The sequence below is a fragment of the Cinclus cinclus genome, chromosome 16 (genome assembly GCF_963662255.1).
Source record: "Cinclus cinclus chromosome 16, bCinCin1.1, whole genome shotgun sequence".
In the NCBI taxonomy this organism is placed as follows: domain Eukaryota; kingdom Metazoa; phylum Chordata; class Aves; order Passeriformes; family Cinclidae; genus Cinclus; species Cinclus cinclus.
Genome location: NC_085061.1, coordinates 7276316 through 7298049, shown reverse-complemented (window position 1 = coordinate 7298049; position 21734 = coordinate 7276316). Strand labels below are relative to the sequence as shown.

Below are 21734 nucleotides of genomic sequence, written 5' to 3'. Positions count from 1 at the left end.
TTCAGTGCAGTCTCACTCTCCTTATTGCTTAGCCTTAGGAACACTTCTGTAATTGATATTAAAGATTAAATATGATCAAAACACGACAGCTGTAGTAATAGAAATTCCTATATAGTACAATTTCTGTGCTATAATGCAAAAGCACTGAATATAAGACTTGGGCTGAAGCTCAGGCTTTTTTATAAGGCTTTTTGTCAAGCAAACTGTGAGGTTTAGAGCAGTGTTTGTGTAGCTCAAAGTGTGGGTATTGAATTCTGTTTTAGAGAGCATTTTATGTGAGTATGGTTCTTAGTACATACACTTCCAAAGTAAACATCACAAGTACTTTACAAGAAATATGGTTCCATGAAAAACCAAGAGACTTTTATAAACACCATTAGCTTTAAATAGAAACTGATTTGTGTGGTGATATTTCATTTACATAAGTCACAGAGAACGTTTGCAGTCACTGCTGCATGGACCCACATTCCTGCATTGCTACTCCTCATACTGTCCTGAACCCCATGGATCTGCTGATGTGTGTGACAGCAGAAGGGAGGGCAGGACAGCACTTGGGTGTAATGGGGCTGTCCAGTGCTGTGCTATGTCCTGGATTAGTCACGTCCTTGGAGCATCAGTTGACAGCTGCTGGCTGTGTGTGTGACAGATGGGAGAGGTTCTCCAGCACTCAGTGCACACGGGTAAGATGATCACAGTAAAAATGGCAGTGGCAGCTGAGGACACCTTCCCCCACCATGTATGTGCTGCTGCCCCTTCCAGAATCGACAGCTCCCGTGTGGTCTTTGCTGGAAGAGTAGGTGAGTGCTCCAGAGCTGCTCCAGTGCTAAGTGAGGTGAGTTGGCTGAGACCTCCTCCAGCAGTGGTTTTCCAGAGAGCTGCTGCCTGATGGAGTGCTGGAATTACCTGTGTTGCTGGCTGAAGTGTGGGAATGCTGCCCCCATCAGAAGATCAGTAACCAACAAGATAATTTTGCTGGTGAAAGTTGCCACATGTTAAGGCACTGTTTCTGTGGTGACCAGTTTCTCAGTAACTGGGTAGTGAGGTCTGCAGCTATGAATACTTCTGTAGGAGTGTATTCATCTTCCTGTTTCATGCAGAAAGAAGACTGAAAATGCAAAGAGCTGAGCAATAACTGAAGTAAAACTGAAAACCTTGGTTTGTGGTTGTTTTATTAGACTAGCTTTGTGAAAATCCTGATTTTGCTGCTTGGGTGAAGAACTAAACAATGTGACACTTAGAAGTGTCTGTTTAAAATTACATCCTGTTGCTCAGCCAGCATCAGGGCCAAATTTTGAATATTCTCACCAATCCTCTGTTTTGTACATGTCAGTATTTCCAGAGTATCTGTGTAAACCTCCACCTCTTCCAAGGGCTTTAATCATTCCTCCACCTCGTTTTTCTGCAATGTGCTACACTTTTCAGCAGCCTGTGGGCCATTGGCTGTATGTGAACTAAAAGCCAACTTAAATTTTCCACCATCCACAAGATTTTTCTGCGTTGTTCTTATAATACTCTGTCATTCATTTGATTGATCATTTGTATACAATATCCTTGACAAGACTTGTATGGAAAAGATTTGAAAATTTGACTCTGGTGTTCGAGATAAAACTCTCAGGTTTCTAAGACTAGTGTTGTGAAACTCAGCATTTCGTATAAAGAAGAATAAAAACATTTGGAGGAGGAGATAGCCAAGGATAGAATAATACTAAGCTCCTGTCTTCTCAATCCTGCAGAATGCTGCTTCTTCAGCTCTAGCAGAGGTGTTCAAAACTACATGTAGGTACTTGAGGATTACTTTTACAGAGCCAGATGCAAATAGATTTCTTTTCTGCCAGTGTGTTGACATCAGTTCATGGATTATTTGTTTTTTGAATAACAACCTTTTCCTTTTTTTTTTCTCTCACCCAGCTTCTTCCCCCTGTTTGCATGTGCATTGGAGTAGTGGGTGTTGCAGTCCTTGCAGGAGTTAAAGCAACCTCCTGCAAACATGGCAGACGAGGACCTTATTTTTCGTATGGAAGGAATTGATAATGCCAGAACAACTGCAGCAGACTCCAGGAGTTACCTTGATGCTGATAGTGATGATGAAGAAAATTATTTTATCTGTCCCATAACTGATGATCCAGTTTCTAACAAGTCTGCCAATACCAAAGTAGACAATTATTACAGCAGTTTAGCAAAAACTGAGCAGTACAGTTCAAGCTCTTCTCCCAGAAGCTTTAGCTTTAAGGTAAGTATTGGCTCCAGTCTTCATGAAAGTTTTGGTTTTATTTACTTGGCATGAGACATTTTCTAACTGCTTCATCTCTTGTAACTAACAATTCTCAGTGAAGATATTAGTCTGTTTTTTCCAGACCTGCAGTTAATTCCATTAAGCCAATAGTCTGACACTGCCATGGAATTGCTTACTGTCCCTTTCAGTTCAGGGGGAGATCTTCCTCCACTCAGGCAAGAACAATTCACTGCCATTGGGATCAAACCACTTACAATGCAGTATGTTGACTGGGAGATTCAAAAGATAATACAGTTGATGTAAGAAAACTCTGGGCCTGTCAGAAGATAATTTCTTATTAATTTTGCTAATCTGTTATGTTTTTAATTGGACAAATGAAATTGTAAATTATTACATTGTAAGGGTAAGTTTTTATGTTACAGTTTCTTCTTGGAGAGCTTCAGCATGTTAAGTTTCATGCTTGGGCATGGAGCATCACACTGGCAGTAGTTCCTGGCAGTGTACACAAGCAGTATCTGACCTTTATGGGATAAACAGCAGCTACAGCATTGCAGGGAGGTCAGAGGGGCTGTAGCTGGTGCTTCCTTGGCAGTGTGTCCATTGTCATTCAGCTCCTTTCACACAGACTAGGCCAAGCAATGGAGCCTCAAGTGACATCCACTCTGTAGCTTAGCTATTTTAAATAAATACAGTTTGTGCTAAACTGGCATGTCTCTTAGATTTTCCTGTATTTAATGTGTTTTATTAACACATTTCTTGTTATAAATATTAACATTTATTTAATAGGTACTCTAAAATTTCGGTTATGCCTAATGCATGCTTTAATTGTGAAAAAATACTGGGGGTTATTTTAGTCAGATGTCATAGTAACACATTGAAAGTGAAGCTGGCTTGTCTGCAGGATGATTTTTGCTAAAGCTAGTTAGTAGAAACATTGAGAGGTACATATGGCTGAGGAAGGTGAGGAGCAAAAGCTTAGTATAAAAATGGAACAGATGTTGGTGTGTGCTAAACTTGTGCTAAGCAAGTTAAGACCTGATAGGAAGCTTAGTCTTCATTTTTGTGTACATTTTAACATGTACTAATGTCTCTGCCTCTGGGTCTGCAGTGTAATTTCTGAGTCATGGTCTGAGATAAAACTGATAAGGACTTCAGAAATTGCAATTATTTCCTCCTTCCTAAGCTGTCATTTTGCTTCTGCAGAATGTCTGTACCCGTGTTTCAGTCTCCACACTGTCTAGTTTGGAGTTGTAGCTCCTATCACTAATAAACTGCTTTGTTTTGAATGTGGAGCAAGCCAGTCTCCATCTCCTGTTTAAGCTGCAGGGATGGTGATTTCTAACACAGTGAAGCAGACAGCCAGGTCTGACAACATCCTAAACCCCACAGCCTGGCCTGTCAGAGTCTGCCTGTCAGACCTCAAAGCTAAAGAAAGGCAGTTTGGGCCACTGATAATGAAAGGCAGAGCCAGACAGAGAAGTTGCTGTTAACTCTCTGCTTTAATCAGGACTCAGCAATGTTTAATTAGCTAGTTAATAGGCAAGACCCTTTCAATAAATACTTTCCAATAAAAAAATTACCAACTGACCTCAATAAGTTTGTTCACAGGTGTTCTAAGAATGAACTTGAATTGGGAATATAAATTGAAGAGTGGCTTTTAACTGAAAGTTTTGGGGTTTTTTTACTAACAAAGAGAACCAAGACTCTTTGTCAATAATTTGTCTTATCACATGTATTTTCCTACTTTCATGTCTCATGGATCCCTTAGAATGACACACAGCATCGTTCTAAGCATGGCTCTGTGGTTGACCATGGTCGGGTAGGTTAAAAAGAAAATGTCAACACCATAACTAATAGATGCATTATGTTTTTTTGATTTTGTTTTGGCTTTTTTCCCCTTTTATGGACTTTTTTTTTGTTCATTATTTTATTGTTTGGGAGGACTGATTGCCTCAGCCCATAAGAGTCATCAAGTCAAAACTAAAAGAGGTACCTGTTAAATGGAATAATACCCATCCTGTGTTCTCTACCCTGAAATTTCACTGTATGGCACCCATATGCCTCCAGCAGGAGAAAAACTGCACTACTAGTACCATTTCCATGAAATCCAGCTAGTGTTTGTTTGAAGATTATGATACAGCTTTTGTACAAAGCACCTCAATAGATATCAAGCTCAAGTAGTGAACTTATTTAAATTATCATCTAGCATCTAACAAATCACCTTTTGGAGAGGAAATCTACTCAGGAATGATTTGATACAGCTGATCAGCCAAGCAGTTCTTGTTGCTGTCTCTCCTTATTTCTGTCATAGGTATTTAAGTGTGGAAATTCTCAGGTCTATATGAGCTGTCATTGCATGACCTGAGGCAACATAATTTTCTAATCAAACATGTAGGAAGTCTTTCCAAACTAGTCCTTTAAAGTAATTTTCTTTAATGTAGTATTGTTTTAATTTTGTGTTATTATTGTCAGAAAGGGGGCATTTAAATTGTTTGCAAGGTATGCATAGTTAAAGCTGAAATTCAAAGTAAGCATGAGCATATAAAGCTTAGCTGCTTCAAAAGCTTCCTTGGTGCCATTGCTGACACAAATTTGTAGTGTATTTTTTATTAAAAAAAGATTGACTGAACTCCAAGATTGCAGAAGCAGTAACTTCAAAAATTTTGGAACTATTTTGTTTTTTATCTTCAGGAATTAAAATCAGAGAGGCAGTAATAATATCTCAGAGCTCAATACTTCTTTATTGGCAGAGTGCTTTTTCTCCTGCTCACTTTGCAGAAGCCATTTGGCACATCACAGGATCATATCTCCAGTTTTCTTGGAAATATACAATGTAAGAGAGGGAGAACAAAATGTTAAGAGTACAGTGTCCAAATTGGCTGGTAGAGAGAGGCTATTTTTACTCCAGAAAACTGCTTTGATATTTTACTCTTGACTTGGTGAACACTGAAGTAGCTACTTGTCTGGAATTGTTATAACAATCAATTTTTACAACATTCTAATTTCTTCTTTCTCATGCTGAGCACAGTCTGGGACCCTGGGGTTCACAGAACTTCTTAACTTTTCCATATAAATTTTATCTTTAATGAACTTTTTTATACTTACTCTTATGCATGCAAAACCAGCATAATGCTGCTACATATGAAAAGCTAAAAATCAAAGCAGAAAACGTGAATTAATATAATCTGGGTGTCCCTTACTGCCATTTGCAGAGCATGTTAGAGATACCTGCAAATTACCACAGGTTTTGTAAATTGTATCTGGTATATACTGTACTGTGCCAGATTCTGTTCTCAGTAATTTTACAGTGATGCAAATTGAACTGAAATCTGTGCTTTATATCTCTGAGCTGGGTTTCATCATAGTTGAAACTATAAAAAGGTCACAGTAGTCTTTGGTACTACCTGGTCCCTGCTCAGAGTAGTGCTGTGGGGGCTTGTGTAGTTGCATATCTCTATAGCATTGGGATCCTGATGTGCTCTAGAAAATGCTCGTTTTGTGAGCTGCTGCTGATTGTAAATAAAGTGCCAGTCTGTAACTTTTTCAGGAAACCTGGAAACATGCTATTGAGAAAGCCAAGCACATGCCTGATCCCTGGGCAGAATTTCATCTGGAGGACGTTGAGACAGAACATGCCACTCGTTACAGGTCTGTGGTTTTGCCTGCTTTGGATGCTGGTATTAAATAGGGCTGCTGGTTTGTGCAAGGGCTGAGTTAGCCCTGGTTAGCCACACAGTCCTGAAATAGTTTGCGTACTTTAAAATACAAATAAGTGATAATTTTGGTTTAGGGCTACTCAATACCCTGCTAAAAAGAGATGGCTTGATACTCCTATTTTTACCTCTGGATTTGCTGCAAACCAGGGTGATATGTAATATATAGGGGAGAATATGGGGTGTCTGCATGCATGAATTGCTTTGTGCAGGCTGGGGGAACCAGGCTGGAAAAAATCATGTGCTGATGACTCGGCTACTATGATTCTCAATTTTGCTTTCACTGTGTTGGTATTTAAAGGGGTGGGGAGAAACCACAGTCATAGTCATTGTATTATCACAGGGTTGTGCAGGGACTAGCTCCTCCCTCAATGCAGTGTTGGGCAGTTCCTGGCCCTGCTGCTTCTCACAGCTGGTGCTGCTCACATTCTCCACAACCTGGAACCCAGCCAGAACCAGGCTTATGCAAGCTCAGGGTTGGGGGAGACAACCTGTCCAGTGTGTAGAGCTTGGTGAGGCCCTGGCTGCCCAGGCATCACAGAGGAGGTTTAACTTCAAAGCACATAAAGCCTGATTTGCAGTGTTACAGAAGTTCAGATTCTGCTTTGGAATCTGCTCACTGACAGGAGGGTTCAATGTTTCTTCAAAGAGTTAAATGTGTTTCTGCTTACCTGCCCAAAATGAGGAGGGCCAAAGGGTAGTGAGAAGACTGGAAGCTTTTATGTGGGAGTGGCTGCAGCACTTTTCAATCAGTTACAGATAGGTGCTGGAAGTGGGAGGATTTGGGTTTCCTTTGCATTTTTCTGAGACATGTCTCCTGATTTTGCAGGTACAATGCAGTTACTGGGCACTGGGTTGAAGATGAAGTGCTTATCAAGATGGCTTCTCAAGTAAGATCACACTGTCCTTCATGTTTACTAACAGCAACTTTGTCATTTCCTTTCTGTTCCTGAACAGTGACAGCAAATGTTTTCCCAACAGAAATTTTGAAGTCTCCATGTAATTCTTTTCTCCCATCTCTTTTTCTTTGTATCCTTCTCTCCAGAATAGAGTAGAAAATGGAGTCAGACCTTCCCTGTCAGCAACATGAGGCATTTGTTCCATTCCCAGTGATTTCCCTTCCTTGTCACCCCTCCTGTTTCCTTCTGGCATAATTTCCCTGCCTGGCAGTAGTCCTACTATTTTGCATGCTCCCAAATAATTTCTGTTTTTAGAATGGAAACCAACTGAATTTTCTGTATGTGAGGGTAGAAGGCACTGTCATTTCCCAGCTAAGTTCTGGAGTTGGTTGTGTGTTGGGGTTGCCTTGCTCTGTGCTGCTGCTCAAGTGTCTGACATTTGGGGAGATGGTGATCTTTTTGGCACATCCTGTACAGAAGCCTAAATGCAGAGAGCATGAAGTCTGTGAAGCTTCTTTAGGGAGCTGCACAGAGCTGGCTCCCAACTGGGGAGAGAATTCAAATGGCTTATTTAAAAGACATACCATTTCTTCTTCGTGGGTTATTGGTGGAGGGAGTTTATCCAAATGCCTTTTCCCCAGATACTTGCTTACACTACCAGTGGGTTTCCACTTTCCTTGAGGAAATGTTTTTATAGAGCCTGTGTGAAAACTGCTTTCTGCAGGGTATAAAGGGGAAGTCGTGGTTGTGTCTCTTATTGGTTAGAAATCAGTTTTGTGGAAATGGCAATGCTAAGTTTTTGCTTTTTTCTTGTCCCCAGCCTTTCGGCCGTGGAGCAATGCGAGAGTGTTTCAGAACGTGAGTATCTGCCCACTTCATCTTTGTTGGACTCCTTGCAGTATTTTTTTCTGTTGTGACTGGAATTTCACTTAGATGTAGTGAAAATTGTGTAAAGCTTGACTCCTTTCTAAAAGGCTTTGCTGAGGGGTTTATCCCTCTTTGTGTGACTCCATCTGCAGGGAGTGGGGTTCAGAAAGGAGAATATTCTCTGAATGTTCTACTTCAGCCATCCCTGGGAGACAAAATATTAATGAAAGTATAGTAACAGCCACTTAATTTCCGTGTTCCCTGTGTGTTAAAATATCTTCAGATTTGATATGAGGTCATAGGTGTGTGCAGCCTGGAGCCCAACTGGAGAACTATAGTTAGGCAGAGAAAATAGAAAGAAAGAATACTGGAATGGTGCAGTATCAACTGGAAAAGTCTCCATTGGTGAAGAAGGTTATCCTCCTAGAGTTTGCTTTGGAACACATATACCAGAATAATGTTCTGAGTAAGGCAGAACTTGAACACTAGCAATTGGGCTTCCCAGAAGGATAAAGTGTGGGGAAAGACAGAGGAGGAACTTTTCCTTCCTTGGAGAGTGTTACCAAATATTATTGTGGGGGTCAGCATCCAGCTATAAATTGGTATGTGCTAAGAGATTACCCCACCCCTTCCAGGCTTTTCCAGGAAAATGTACGTGTGTGTATGTTTAAAAACATTCCCCCTTCTTCCTATATGTGGAATCCAGAGAAACTGCACTTTATGTGTGGTTTCAGCTTTGGAAAGGTAGACACTCATGAAAGATGGAAATGTGATGTTTTGAACTTGAACAAGAAGGAAGGAAGGTACCCCTTAGTGCTCCAGTTTGGCAGTGTTTCAGTGTCAGTTCATGCTGGTGGCTCTGTTCTACAGCCAGCTGGATGCAGTAGTGAATGAAGCCTAGGAAGCAACAAATCAACAAGTGTCTGCTGACATTGCTTTTAGTTCTTGTTGTTTACCAAACTCCCCATTACACAATATTTTTTGAGTAATGCCATAAACAGAAATTTGTTGCCAGTTTTGCGTTAACCTCTGGTACTAAAAAAGCATGACTTGAATGCCAGCTTCCTACTGCTGGGTTTCCCAGATGTGTCAGTGGTACATTGACATTTCCCATCTGGAGCTCTCCTAGATTTTTGTAACTCTGCAAGTGTTCAGTTAAGACAGTGACAACATTAGCTGCCCATAGCCCAGTGAACCAATGTGAGGATAATGACTTTAGAAAAACATGAGCTGGCTTGTTTTATGCAGAGGAGTGTGTTCCTTCAAGAACTGGGGAGGTTTGAGATCTGGCTAAAATTCTTACCTCATTTCCTTGTCCATTCTTTCCAAGGCCTCCATTGCAGTGACTGTGTGCCCATCCCTGCAGAAGGACAGGCAGCATGAGGTTGCTTTGCCTGTAGAGTGTCCCCTGTATCAAGCGCTCTTCACCAAGGCCTTGGTAGGGAGAAGAAAAAGAAGGAGGGGAAAGGGTTGACAGTTTGAGTGCTGCTAATTAAAGCACCTGCTTAATGCATTTGTTGGCAGCCAACAAATCCTTTCTTATCAAAGCTTTCCTGTGCTACACACTACCACCCCTCTGCCCCAGCCCCCCTGCTTTGAATGGATCTGTGGATTAAAGATTTGCACATCAGCAAAAGGGAAAAGCTGCATAATGAGAACTGTCAGGCGCAGTTTTCCTTCTGGGAGTACGTGGGTTACTGAGCAGTCACTGCAGTGTGTTGAGAAGCAGCAGATTACATTTATCCTTGGAGAGGTTTCTCAGTTCATGTTTGAAAGGCCACTCCCTGTTAATTTCTGCAGAAAATAATTGTTGACATTAGAACAGGTTGTTGACAAGGCACCAGCCCTTCATACTACAGTTTTGAGAGGAATGGGAAGAGAAAGGAATAGAGAGAAGGAGAAAGTTCAGAACACAAGTAGCTGCAGCTAAACCAAACAGTTTGGCACATCCCAGCCATTCCCATGGGATGTTTCATTTTCCCTTGTCCCTTCCTGGGTTTCACATTTCAGGTAGAATACCTGGTAAATGACTGTGGGTAATGCTCATCTTGGAGCCTGGCTCTGTCCTTGCAGGCAAGGAAATGGGAAAGATTGAATTAAAATCCTTGGGTTTCCTTTCACCAATGATTGATTTGTCTTTCAGAAAAAAGCTGTCCAACTTCTTACACACTCAGAACTGGAAAGGTGCCTATAATTATGTTGCCAAGCAATACATAGAGAGTGTAAGCAGGGATGTTTATTTTGAGGATGTTCGACTGCAGATGGAAGCAAAACTCTGGGGAGAAGAGTACAACCGGCACAAGCCACCAAAACAGGTGCATTCAAAGATCTGGCTAAGCAGAAATGCAACGTTGTCCTTCTGTTGGCTTAGTTTTCAAACATAATTTAGTGGGAATTACTTGTTGACATTCCATCACATTTAAATTCTTGGATAGATTCTTTTGCTCTTCTGTGTTTTCTGTTAAATGATAGCTGATTTTGAGTGGAGTAAATACAGAAATTGTTTTATATTTCCAGGACTAGGGGCTGTGTGTTTATCAGTGTCTGACTGTCCTCAGTGGTTGACTGAAAACCAAAATAGAATTATGTTTGTGTTGCTCTCTTTGATGTGTGCCCCGCTGCTTTTGTAATAAACAGAGATGCCACAGGACTTATTGCCAGCAGCAAATCTCACCAAGCAGTGCTCCAGGAAGGTAGATACTTAAATCTTGCACACCCATCCAAACCTAGCATTGATTTTTGAGAAGAGTTGGAAACGTGCTGGAAGTCTTAGCAATTTTAATGGCCAAAATGAGTGGTTTTGATATGTGGGATATTTGCATTGCCTCCCTTATGAGGACTAGTTAGTAACTACCTGGCTCATAACAACAAGATGAGGTCTACAGTGAAGCATGCAGAGAGAAATTCTCAAATCTAGAAGTTTTAAATGTCATGTTGGATAAAATATATAAGGAGAGTGAGAGTTGTGACGGTTTCTGCTTTAGGAGTGTGTGTGGGACAGAGGGAGAAGGTGAGGCAGGATACAGAGATACCTGAACAGTAGATGCCTTCAGCCCTTCTCTGAAAATGCATTTCTTCAAGCTGTGCAGTAGTGACTCTATTTTGCTCTCTTGGTGCAGACTCTTTGCACAGTACTCTTAAGGTACCCACAAAACAAAATAGAAAGCCAGCACTTGCTAAGATTTTTTTCAGAGGGGTTTGTTGCAGAAGTGAGTTGTTTTGAAGTGCCTGCTTTTAATTTATGGAATTCCTCCAATAACTGAAGAAGCGCATGACTCTTCCCCCACCCCCTTGTTAAACAGAAAGATCTTTGCAATTGTTCAGATTCTTGCATTGGGAAAGTTTTCACAGCTGGAGGATTCACACACACTTTGATCTGAAAACAGTATTCTGTTAGTCACTATTTATCTTCTTTTTCACCCCAGGTGGATATAGTGCAGACCTGTATTATTGAAATGAAGAACAGGCCTGGAAAGCCCCTCTTTCATCTGGAACATTACATCGAGGGCAAATACATCAAATACAACTCAAATTCTGGATTTGTGCGAGACGACAACATTCGTCTAACTCCACAAGTGAGGCTTTGTTTAGTGCTTTCCATAGAGTCTGCTGCAGGGAATTTCTGGGCTCTCTCCAAAGGTCTTGCATTACTGCCAAGAAAGGAAACTGCAGGCTCTGCACTACAATGCCAGATTAATTTCTCTATTTGCAGTTTGTCTGCCCCTAACTTGGGGCCTGCTCTTTCAAGCGCCGAGTGTTTTTTTTATTGGATTTCAGTTGATTACAGTTGAGTTGAACAGGGTTAATACTCTTTGGAAATTATTATAATTATAGTCTAATTATAACTGCAGGCATCAAAATATTTCAAACTTTCTTCAAATTGAGGCAGTCAGAGAGATCTCTCATGCACTATGTACTGAATAGTCTGTGGTGCCTCATGTAATACACGAGAGATGGTTGGTATCCAATTCATGTAAATAAATCTAGTCCATTTGCTTATAACAATGTAGGTTTTTCCAGCTGCAGCCTCTGAGCAGCTGAATCTGAGATACATATAGAAAATACAAGTACAGATTTCAAGTGATTCTTGAATCTTGTAAAATAAATTTAAAATGCTGTTGAAAAATACAAAGTTGTGAACATAACAAAGAGTTATTTTACTGGGCCTTGAGAGTTTTGTTTTTTACATTTTTCCACTGTTTTTAAGGTATATGTCATGAAGCTTAATGTAAAGCAGAGAGTTTATGTTCTGGGCTGTTGTTTGTGCACTGAATCAGTGCTGTGCTTTCACAGGTTGGGAACAAAATGTTCCCTGGTATTTGCTGCAGTTAAAATGTTTGTCTGTCACCACCAGTCACCTCCCCCAGGCCTGGCAATGCTTATTTGGAGGCCTTCCCAGAAGATTCCTAATATCTCAGCCTTATTCTAAAGAGAAGGGCTTTTTATACCTGATTCTTGGAATGTGTTTTTTCTAGAGCACAGATGTACATTTCATTATCTGATACACAAATGTAGACACAGAGCAGTTGCTCAGGGGAATCACTCAAAGGGGAAGAAGAATTTGCAGGGATGCTCACATTTATTTATGGAGTTTTTTTCCAAATTGTGGCAGAGCTAATGCTTGTTGGCAGAAGTAAGCAGTGTCCCAGAGGTGCAGAGCTTGCAGGTTCACAGGCACAACCAGAATGTTTATACAGAAGTTATGCTGCACTAGCTTCAGAGCCCCCTGTTTTTCTCTCTGCCAGTCGGCTCCCCACCACCTAAGGTGAAGACTATAGTGAAAAACAACCTCTGGTACAAAAAGGAGGAATTAAGCAATCTCCTTTCCCCTGCCTGTGCCCACTGCTGCTTTTCCTCCTTTTTTTTTAACCTCCCTGTGAGTTGGAGCAGTTTGGGAGAGACAGGATACTACGTCTTTCTAGTCTCTCTTGCTGCTTTCATTATGATGTTTGTACCTGTTGTATTTCACTGATAGGGTTATCAGACTTCTCTTCCCATTTACAACAGGAATATGTGTTGCTGTTTTCAGTAGATGAAGGGAGAGTGTTCTCAGCATCTTCTGTGGTTCTTTCCAGGCCTTCAGTCACTTCACCTTTGAGCGCTCAGGACACCAGCTCATTGTTGTTGATATCCAGGGAGTTGGAGATCTTTACACAGACCCTCAGATCCATACAGAGAGTGGTACAGATTTTGGAGATGGCAACCTAGGTAAAATCAATGATTCTGTTTCACTAAGGGGTGCTTCTCTTTTCTTCCCAGCGCTGCTGAGTAGCCACTGCACTGGGTGAGCTGACACATTTCTGAGGGTCTGGGGAAGTCCTATTGTAAGGAATCCTGTGCAGGTCAGCTGTCATATAAGGACAGTCTTAAAATGAGAGCTGATTTGGCTCATGTCTCCTGGCTTACTCCTAAACAAGTAATGTAATTAAGTAGTTTCTACATCGTGAGAACAACAGTCATGGTCTTTGATTTCCTTGCCACATTGCAGGAGTGGATATAGCTGAATACAGAGAGATAGGCACTATGTATTTTTGAAGTTCTAAGTGTCTATATATGAAGTTGTTCATAGGACACTGCAAGTTTTGTAAGCAGGGTCAAATCTAGGCACTTTTCTCAGTGGTGCAGTTGGATTAAGTTTTCATAATATCTTGTTCATACTAATTTTTCAAGATTTTTCACACTTCTTTCACTCTCATGCAGAAAGAGTGAAAAGCTCTTACAGGTATTGAAATTGAATGGGTTAGGCTGTGTATACAAAACACTTTATCTCTTGACTTTTTAGGAAAAGCTTTGGGACTTTCAGCTTTTAATAAATAAATAGTAAGATAAAATTTGCCCCTTTTAAATTTTTTTTAATGCCTTAGGTGTTCGAGGTATGGCCTTGTTCTTTCATTCTCATTTCTGCAACAACATCTGCAAAAGCATGGGACTGGCACCATTTGATCTTTCATCCAAAGAAAAAGATGCCTTGGATTATAATAAAAAACTGCTTGTAAGTGTTTGATGAAAAAGTGCAATTAAGCTGTAACTTTAATTAACATGGAACCTTGTAACACAGCCTATATTTGGGACCAAGTAGATCTTTGAATGCTGAAATAATTTATAAGTTCTGGATCTCACTAACCTGATTTGATGTGCTGAAAATTGATCTCAGTTTCAGCTGATCTTGGTGGGAATGGGACTTGGCGTAACTTTAAATGAAACTCAGTCCTAAACAAAACTCATTTCTGACAGTAAAAATGTCAGGGCTTGATATTTTGTTGCAGTGTAGAACTTACCAAAGCAAATACTCCTGCACACATGTGTATATTTACAGAGGACTCCTAATAAACATTCACATTGGCTTGTATAACACGTTGAGCATGCACAGCAGGATTATTGACAAGAAGTTCTCGTTGATTTGCCAAGGAATCTGCTCAAACAATTCTCCGTGGCACAGAGGAGAAATGCGGCAGCAGCCGGGTGAGGACGGTGTCCGGGAGCCGGCCCCCTCTGCTCTTCCGCCTCTCTGAAAACTCTGGGGATGAAAGCATGAGTGATGTGGCATTTGACTCCCTGCCCTGCTCTCCATCCTCTGCAACCCCTCACAGCCACAAGGTGGACATGCTTAGTGAGTGAGCCTCATACATCACCTCTGGGAGGGGTTCCTTAACATTGGACTTGTCTTACTTTGGTTTTGTCTTACTTTGTTTTAAGCACAACAGTATTGATTTAGTCCAGAACAGTTGTTTCTAGTGCTCCTCTTTGAGCAGGAATAAAACTGAAAGTACTTCTATGTAGATAATTAATGCACAGATGCTTCTGTGAAAAAAAGCAGCAATAAAATGATGATATTTAGATCTTTTTCCTCAAGCGTGTTATCCTTACAATAACAGCAAATGTTTTTTTCTCCTAGATTGGCCTGTGTTCAGTGAAGTAGATAACTTGGATCAGCTTGACAACAAAAGGGTGAGTGTCTTTCCAGCAAAAACTGAGGTTGCAGTTGCCTTAATGAAATGTGTCTTCATAGGACTTCACAAAGATTTTGTTCAGTAAAAGTGCATAAAGACGTTCTGCCTATTTTTGTTGTTGCAGATCATGTTACCTCTGTGCATTTGCTGTCTCTAGTAAAGGAAGAATGTTTTATTTTAATATTTTAGTATTCACTATTTTGCCACCAGATAGTTACTTGCATCTGGTGTATTTTAGCAGATGTTTAAAGCATGTGCCTGTTCCCCTGCCTACATATTGTGTCTTGGATGCTTGTCCCAGCTGCTGTGGTAATAGAGCTAAAGAATCCCTATGAATTAGTTCTCTGCAAGTAATGGTACCATGGAATGTTAGAGAATCTTGCCTGAGGAGGTGCAAGAAATTTGCAATGGGCATTTTTCAGTGCTGGGCTTTAGTGCCATGGGCTGTCAGTTACTGGTTTATCACTGAAGCTGAAAACCATATTTAGTGGATTATTGATTTGAAAAAATATGCAAGTCCTTGATTTGTTTTAATGTATGTAAGGGAGAAGACAATCTTAGACTACTTTATGTATCATTAAGTCCTTCTCCCTCTGACACAGCGATAGCATAATTATTTTCATCCAGTATAATCATCCAATGTTTTTTATTGAAAGAGCAAACCTTTTGCTCTGTGAGAAATGTCAAGCTGAGGTCCTTACAAAGTATAATCTGATGCTGTTCTGTTCTCGACTATTGTAGGACTTTGAAAATGGTGGAGACAGTGGATATCCCAGTGAAAAGAGAAGTGAGACAGAAGATATGGATCATAGAGAGAGGGTAAGAACTTGACTGGTATAACAGAGTTTGGTCTGTTCATACTTAACCTGTTTTTGTAGAAGAATCTTCTTTTTTTATCCCTCCTGATCTAGATCTGATCCTAATCTATACTTTGAAAACAGAGCAAACAAAGAAATTTTGCAAAGTTACTTATTCAAATTGGGAATGACACTCTTACAGGAAAAAGATGATTTGTAATTAGTAGCTTGATTTGAAATACTGTATTTAATTAGATGTTGTTGTGTGGGTTTTTTAAGTATTATGTACTGCATTTAGGAGGTGTAGCCATCTTCTTGTCAAGTGGAATCCACAAATATGATCTGCTTTCAGACTCATTTACCCTCTCCTTACCATACTCATTTACCCTCTCATTTACCCATACTTTGTGTGGCTTGAAATATTACAGAATTCAGTGTTGGAACTTTATAATTCCTGGGGGTTAGTTGGTTACTCTTCTAAAATACAAAATTTTAAGTAAATGCTCTCTGACCTGGAGATCTTAACAAGGTACTTAATTAGAAGACAGGAAAGAGAATCTGCTTCCAGAGATAACACTTCTTTTGAAACCTTCTTTGGCAAGGTATTTGTTATGGCATCTCCAGCTTACAGGTTTAAAGCCCATATGTGCCAAGTTCTTTTTCATTTTGGTATGTTTGTTAATATATTGTGATATCACTGAGAGAAAAGGATCCAGTAGAAGCAGTTCTGGTCATTGTCACTGTTAATTCTGCAGAGTAGGAATAGTCTAGAGGCACAACTGTCACACATGAGTTTCTGCAAATTGAATGATGCAAATCTTTGCATTAACGTAGGGCCATGCAAACAACAACCGGAGGCAGGAGTCTGATGAAGACAGTTTGGGAAGCTCTGCAAGGGTAAATAAAGCAGAAATGTTCACAGACTGAGTTTGCTCTGCTTGTCCTTTGTTCCACTCATCTGCCACCTAACTACATCACTGAACCAGATGTTGGTTTTCCTTCCTTTTCAGTTACAGAAAACGTTTATAAATACCAACTTACCACTCTGTTATTTCCTTTTATGTTTTGTGTTTTTCTCGTTGAAGAAGTACTTTGAAACAAATTGTCACCTTTGTAGCTGACCTCTGTCATAAATTAGTGATTTTCCATGGGTTTCTCACTTAAAAAAAAATTACAGCTCTGTGGATTTCTTTTCTGCCTAACTAAATTATATTTCCTCTCTGCACCTTACTTTTGGAATTCCATCTTGTATGTAGTTGTATGATTTCTTAAAAACATGCAGTGTTTGAAAAAGATACACGGTGAAGAGAGCTGCTGTCACCTAAGTGACTTAGAAAAGACCAGACCTTGTATGCTTTTACAGAATATAACTTCTGTGATAATTGGTCTTGGGTATGAACTTAAACAAATAGCTACTGTGAAAGGAAAGAAAAAACAGAGTTTTGACAACAATTAATAATTTATTTAGATACAAAATTTTCAGAATTTCATTTTAATTATTATATATTCCTGTTTCAGAAAATTGAAACAGCTTTAACAGACTGAAGTTCTATGCCAGTAACCTTTCCTGTTGTGTTTTCTCTGTGTACCCGCAAAGGCCTTAATTGTGATAGGATTGTTTTCAGCTACTGTTTCCCACTGATCTGTTATGTTCAAAAATTTCATTTGGGTTTCTCCTCCTGAAAAATGCCAATGTATGTATCTGTCTGTAATCTTCTGCATTGTTACGTGTCATTTTTCTAGAATGCAAGCTGCATTTTAAAGTGTTGGGAACTGAAATTCTGGGCAGAAAAGTATGGATTTCATTTTTTTTGTGCATGCATAACTTCAGTGCTTGCAGTGTGACTGTTCAGTTGCTTATTTTTGTAAGTAACTTCTTCTGATGCAGAACTTTGAGATGCTTCTTCAAAGTGATGATGTTGAGATTAGAAGTAGAGGGGTTTACCCTATTTCTTTAATGAAGAATAATAACCATTTATCCAGCTGATAACATGACTTTTGAAAGCTGGGGTTTAAAATACCGTATTTACTACTAAGTAACAATATTAATAGAGGCTTTGATTCCTGGAAGGTGATCCATAGGGATGGAAATTTTAATTTTGAATATAAATAATAGTATATTTTGTATTTCAGATCAGTGTGGAGAAATGGAATCTTTACAACTCTTCCAGAGTCCACATTCACAGACCATCCTGTGTTGCCCAAGAAATTCAGAGACTCAATGCACTAGAACTTGAAAAGAAAATTGGGAAGTCAGTCCTTGGAAAGGTAGGATGTGTCTGCTGATACTGTTTAATCCAGCAAGAAACATCTTGTATTTATTACTTATATAGAGGTGTTGCCCTGCTTGCATTTATTTGTGCAGTTGAAAATAACATATCTGTACCTTTCTGTCACCTACCTATGCTGTGTAAGGGACATCTGAGTTCAGGAACCCATGAATTCCATCTGCTTTTGGCCTTGCAACATCTGGTCTCCTTTGGGAAGAACCCTAGTACTGTTTTTAATTTGCCTTTCCAGAGGCATCACACAGGGAAGATAAAGTGGGATGGGTGTGGTATGCATTACCCACATACCTTGCACACAGGCAAAGTTGAACTCCTGAAAACTGGTAGCATGGACTGACTCTTTTTACTCCAGACTATTCCAGATAATGCAAATGTGAATTAAGTTTGGGGTTAGGTATGGCCTTAAGCCCACTCTTAAAACATGATGTAAATATTTATGAACATCCTGGGAGCCTTAGGTGTTCTCAAACCTTTTGATATGGGAAGAAACCTATTCTTCACAGAATCTTTTAGGTTGGAAAAGACCTCTGATATCATCAAGTCCAACCTCTGACCAATCACCACCTTGTCAACCAGACCATAACACAGTGCCATGTCCAGTTGTTTCTTAAACACCTTCAGGAGCAGTGATTCCACCACTTCTCTGGGGAGTCCACTCCAATGTTTTACAACCCTTCCCATGAAGAAATTCTTTTTGATGTCCAACCTGAACATCCCCTGGTGCAGCTTCAGGCTATGTCCTCTCATCCTGTCACCAGCTGCTTGGGAGAAGTTGCTGACCCCCCCCCATCTTGCTAGAACCTCCTTTCAGATAATTGGAGAGAGTGCTAAGGTGTCCCCTGAGCCTCCTCTTAATCCAGGACATAACTCTAAGATCTGGTAAAGTATGAGCAGAAGGGTTTTGAAAGATCAGATCCCTACATCATCCTGTGTCCTGTGCAATTGTGTCCAGGTTCACCTGGCCATGGTTCGCTATCATGAAGCCGGGCGCTTCTGTGAGAAGGACGAGGAATGGGATCAGGAGTCGGCCCTGTTCCACCTGGAGCAGGCTGCAGACTGCGGCGAGCTGGAAGCCATCGTTGGGTTAGGCCTCATGTGCTCTCAGCTGCCACATCACATTCTTTCTGAGGTCACTCTCGAGGTACGGAAAATGCCAAAAAGCAGAATTGCGGTCCGTTGTAAAAATAACGTAAGAACAGCAGGAAATGGTGATGAAACAAAAACTGTAGTTAGGTTTCTGTAGTTAGTTAGTTCTGTAGTCTCTTCAGAGAAAATAGATTACTTTGTAATTAAAGATTTGGACAAAACAGCAAAAAATGGTACCTCTTTCTAGTTTTGCCAGAAAATTACTACGTGCCTTTGGGAAACTTTTGAGGCCACCTTTACTGTTCATCTGCTTTGTTTCTTGTAGGTGTGCCAATTTCTCAGATATACTAAATACTGGCTGACTTTGAGAAACTTCTTTTAATGGTAGAGGGATGAAGAGATGGTTTTAGAAACATGCATTTTAAAGGTTTTGTTTCCTTTATTAGGATACAAAGGAGAACAGAAATAAAGGATTTAATTACTTGCTGAGAGCAGCAGAAGCTGGAGACCGGCCTTCCATGATTCTGGTAGCAAGAGCATATGATACAGGTGTAAATCTTGGTGCAGACAGGTACTGTGCATGGCTGAGTAAGTTAACTTGCTGGTACTTCACTGAGGCAAGGCTGGGACAATGATTTTTCTGCTTTTGTATTTTAGCATATCTTTGTTATTTACATGAGTTTTCTGTTTTGCACAAGAACGATACACTTAAAATTTCCCACTGTCAAATAACATTAAACTTTTAATTGGAGTTCACTGAGCATTCTCAGTGTGCAGAATAACCAATTTTAAAGTATTTATGACAGAAGACTCTGCAACCTAAGGTTTTTTCCTAAATTGGGTACTCTCACAAATATAAATCCCAGACCAAAACCATACAACCAGTAATGAAGCTCAGACTCTGGAGCTCAGCAAAACACATTGGTCTGATACTTTCTCCTGTAATTCCTGCATAAAGTGACCCCAGCCTCATTTTGCTACTGACCTAATGCTGCAGTGCAGTTAGTGAGTCTCCATGAGAGCATTTTCTTTTTTGGAGAGCATCAAGGCACTGAGAAGCCAGTACAAAATTGGACGTTGAACCTCCAATGCAAAGTACATTTGTTTCCTAAGGGAGCCATCTTCAAAAATTATTTTTGACTTCAGAGCCCAGGATTGGAAGGAGGCACTGCACTGGTACAATGCTGCACTGAACATGACTGACTATGATGAGGGAGGTGAATATGATGGCACTCACGATGAGCCCCGGTATTTGCTCCTGGCCAGGGAAGCAGAGATGTTAATGATGGGAGGGTTCAACCTGGAGAAGGATCCACAAAGATCAGGTGAGGCGTAGTTTTGTTTCTGTTATCTAAAAATCTTGCTTTTTCTTTCCTTCTCCCCCAGCGTGTACCCCAAAAATAGATTTCTTGCTTCAGCTGTTGCAAAACATTGAGAGGGTCAATACCTTCAGATTTAATGATGCTAGGAGTAACAAGGCTGGTAACAGTGAAAGAAGAGATCTTGGCTGGGACAGGGTAGTGGGTGGTGCCAGGTGCAATCTGTGGCACACTGAGTCACTGCCAGGCAACCTTCACTCCCTCTGAGGTTGCTCTTCTGGGTCACTCCCCTGAGCTGCAGGTTGCTGCTTGTAGTTAGAGTTACACCCATGACTCCCAGGCCCTACACAACATTCCCTTAGTTGCTGTGTAACATGCTGGATGTCTGTCAGGGGGCTCCTACAGACTGGTCCTGTTCCCAGTCCTTCCAAATACATTGGGGAGCCATCAGCAGCCAGTTATATAACTTTCAGCTTGAAGAGCAGAGGCCATATTCCCAGCTGATGTAACTCTGGCAGTGTTAAAACACACCCATACATCCGGCCCTGCAGTTTGACCTCATATTCTCCCTTTGTCCTTTATTTGCTTCAGGCTAAAGCCATGTTCTTTCTTTACTCTGTCAACATAACTGATGCTGTTTCCTCTCTAGGTGAGCTTTACACAGAAGCAGCCGAAGCAGCCATGGAGGCCATGAAGGGCAGACTGGCAAATCAGTACTACCAAAAAGCAGAAGAGGCTTGGGCAATGATGGAAGAATGACACTGAAATTAGGCAGTTTTTGTATATAAATTTTTTATACACTTGTTGCATTTGCAGCTACAAATATGTATTTTTATGTGATGTTACCAGGTTAGTTTTTTTTCCATATTTTAGTTTTATAATGTTTTTGAGGGTAGGAATCTAAATGTAAGTAGTATGTAGAGTGCCATAGCATACTTCTGTTGATGTTTTAAAGCTGTAATACACACACACTTGGACCTTTTGTACTTTTTTTACTGTTAGAACTGAGGGGCCTAGTTTTTTTGACAAAAGAAAATGAGGCCTTACTATTTAGGCTTTATGTGTCCTGTTTTTTACACAGTAAATGATCAATATGTTTACATTTTTCTTCTCCTCCCCACATACAGAAAAAACATTTCCTAAATTCTCAGCATTTCTTCATTATTCTTGGTATATCTTGCCAAATTTGCACATGAACGTAAATTTTCAGTTTATGGATGCAGCTACTGATGTTAATGAGTAGTCCCGTTCTGTTTTGCTGACGTTGATGGACACTTATTCTCAAATTAATTTCAGATGGAATCCTTAGTTTGGTGAGGGAGAGGGAAGATGATCCAGATTAGCAGGGAGGATATTCAGGGTGGAATGTTTCATTCATTATCAGCATTGCATATTATACCATTAGAAAATCATTCATGTTCCTGATGAGGTGAGGCATCCAGTTACCTCTCTCACTTTCACATTTTGCACCATATAAAAGTTTAGTCATATAAAATTCTACTGTTCTTATATTTGTCCAATGATGTAGAGTAGCAAGATTTGTAATATATGGGTAATTTGAAGTTAGTTTTACAGTGGCATC

General features: G+C 40.2%; 1 protein-coding gene across 1 annotated transcript; it reads left to right on the top strand.

The window, feature by feature from the left end:
* Positions 1-1987: 1987 nt before the first annotated feature.
* EEF2K (eukaryotic elongation factor 2 kinase) lies at positions 1988-20911 on the top strand. Its single transcript, XM_062503508.1, has 17 exons — positions 1988-2230; positions 5781-5881; positions 6776-6836; positions 7666-7703; positions 9856-10027; positions 11138-11287; positions 12788-12920; positions 13577-13704; positions 14121-14322; positions 14608-14660; positions 15404-15481; positions 16294-16356; positions 17593-17727; positions 18700-18888; positions 19280-19404; positions 19980-20158; positions 20802-20911. Exons 1-17 carry the CDS (start codon positions 1988-1990, stop codon positions 20909-20911), a joined length of 2160 nt encoding a protein of 719 aa, XP_062359492.1.
* Positions 20912-21734: the final 823 nt, after the last annotated feature.

Bases quoted from the DNA above. Each gene is read 5' to 3' on its own strand.
- EEF2K (XM_062503508.1), top strand. From the start codon at position 1,988: ATGGCAGACGAGGACCTTATTTTTCGTATGGAAGGAATTGATAATGCC. The intron at 5,882-6,775 runs GTCTGTGGTTTT...CTGATTTTGCAG, and splicing joins GAACATGCCACTCGTTACAG to GTACAATGCAGTTACTGGGC. The intron at 10,028-11,137 runs GTGCATTCAAAG...TTTTCACCCCAG, and splicing joins GGCACAAGCCACCAAAACAG to GTGGATATAGTGCAGACCTG.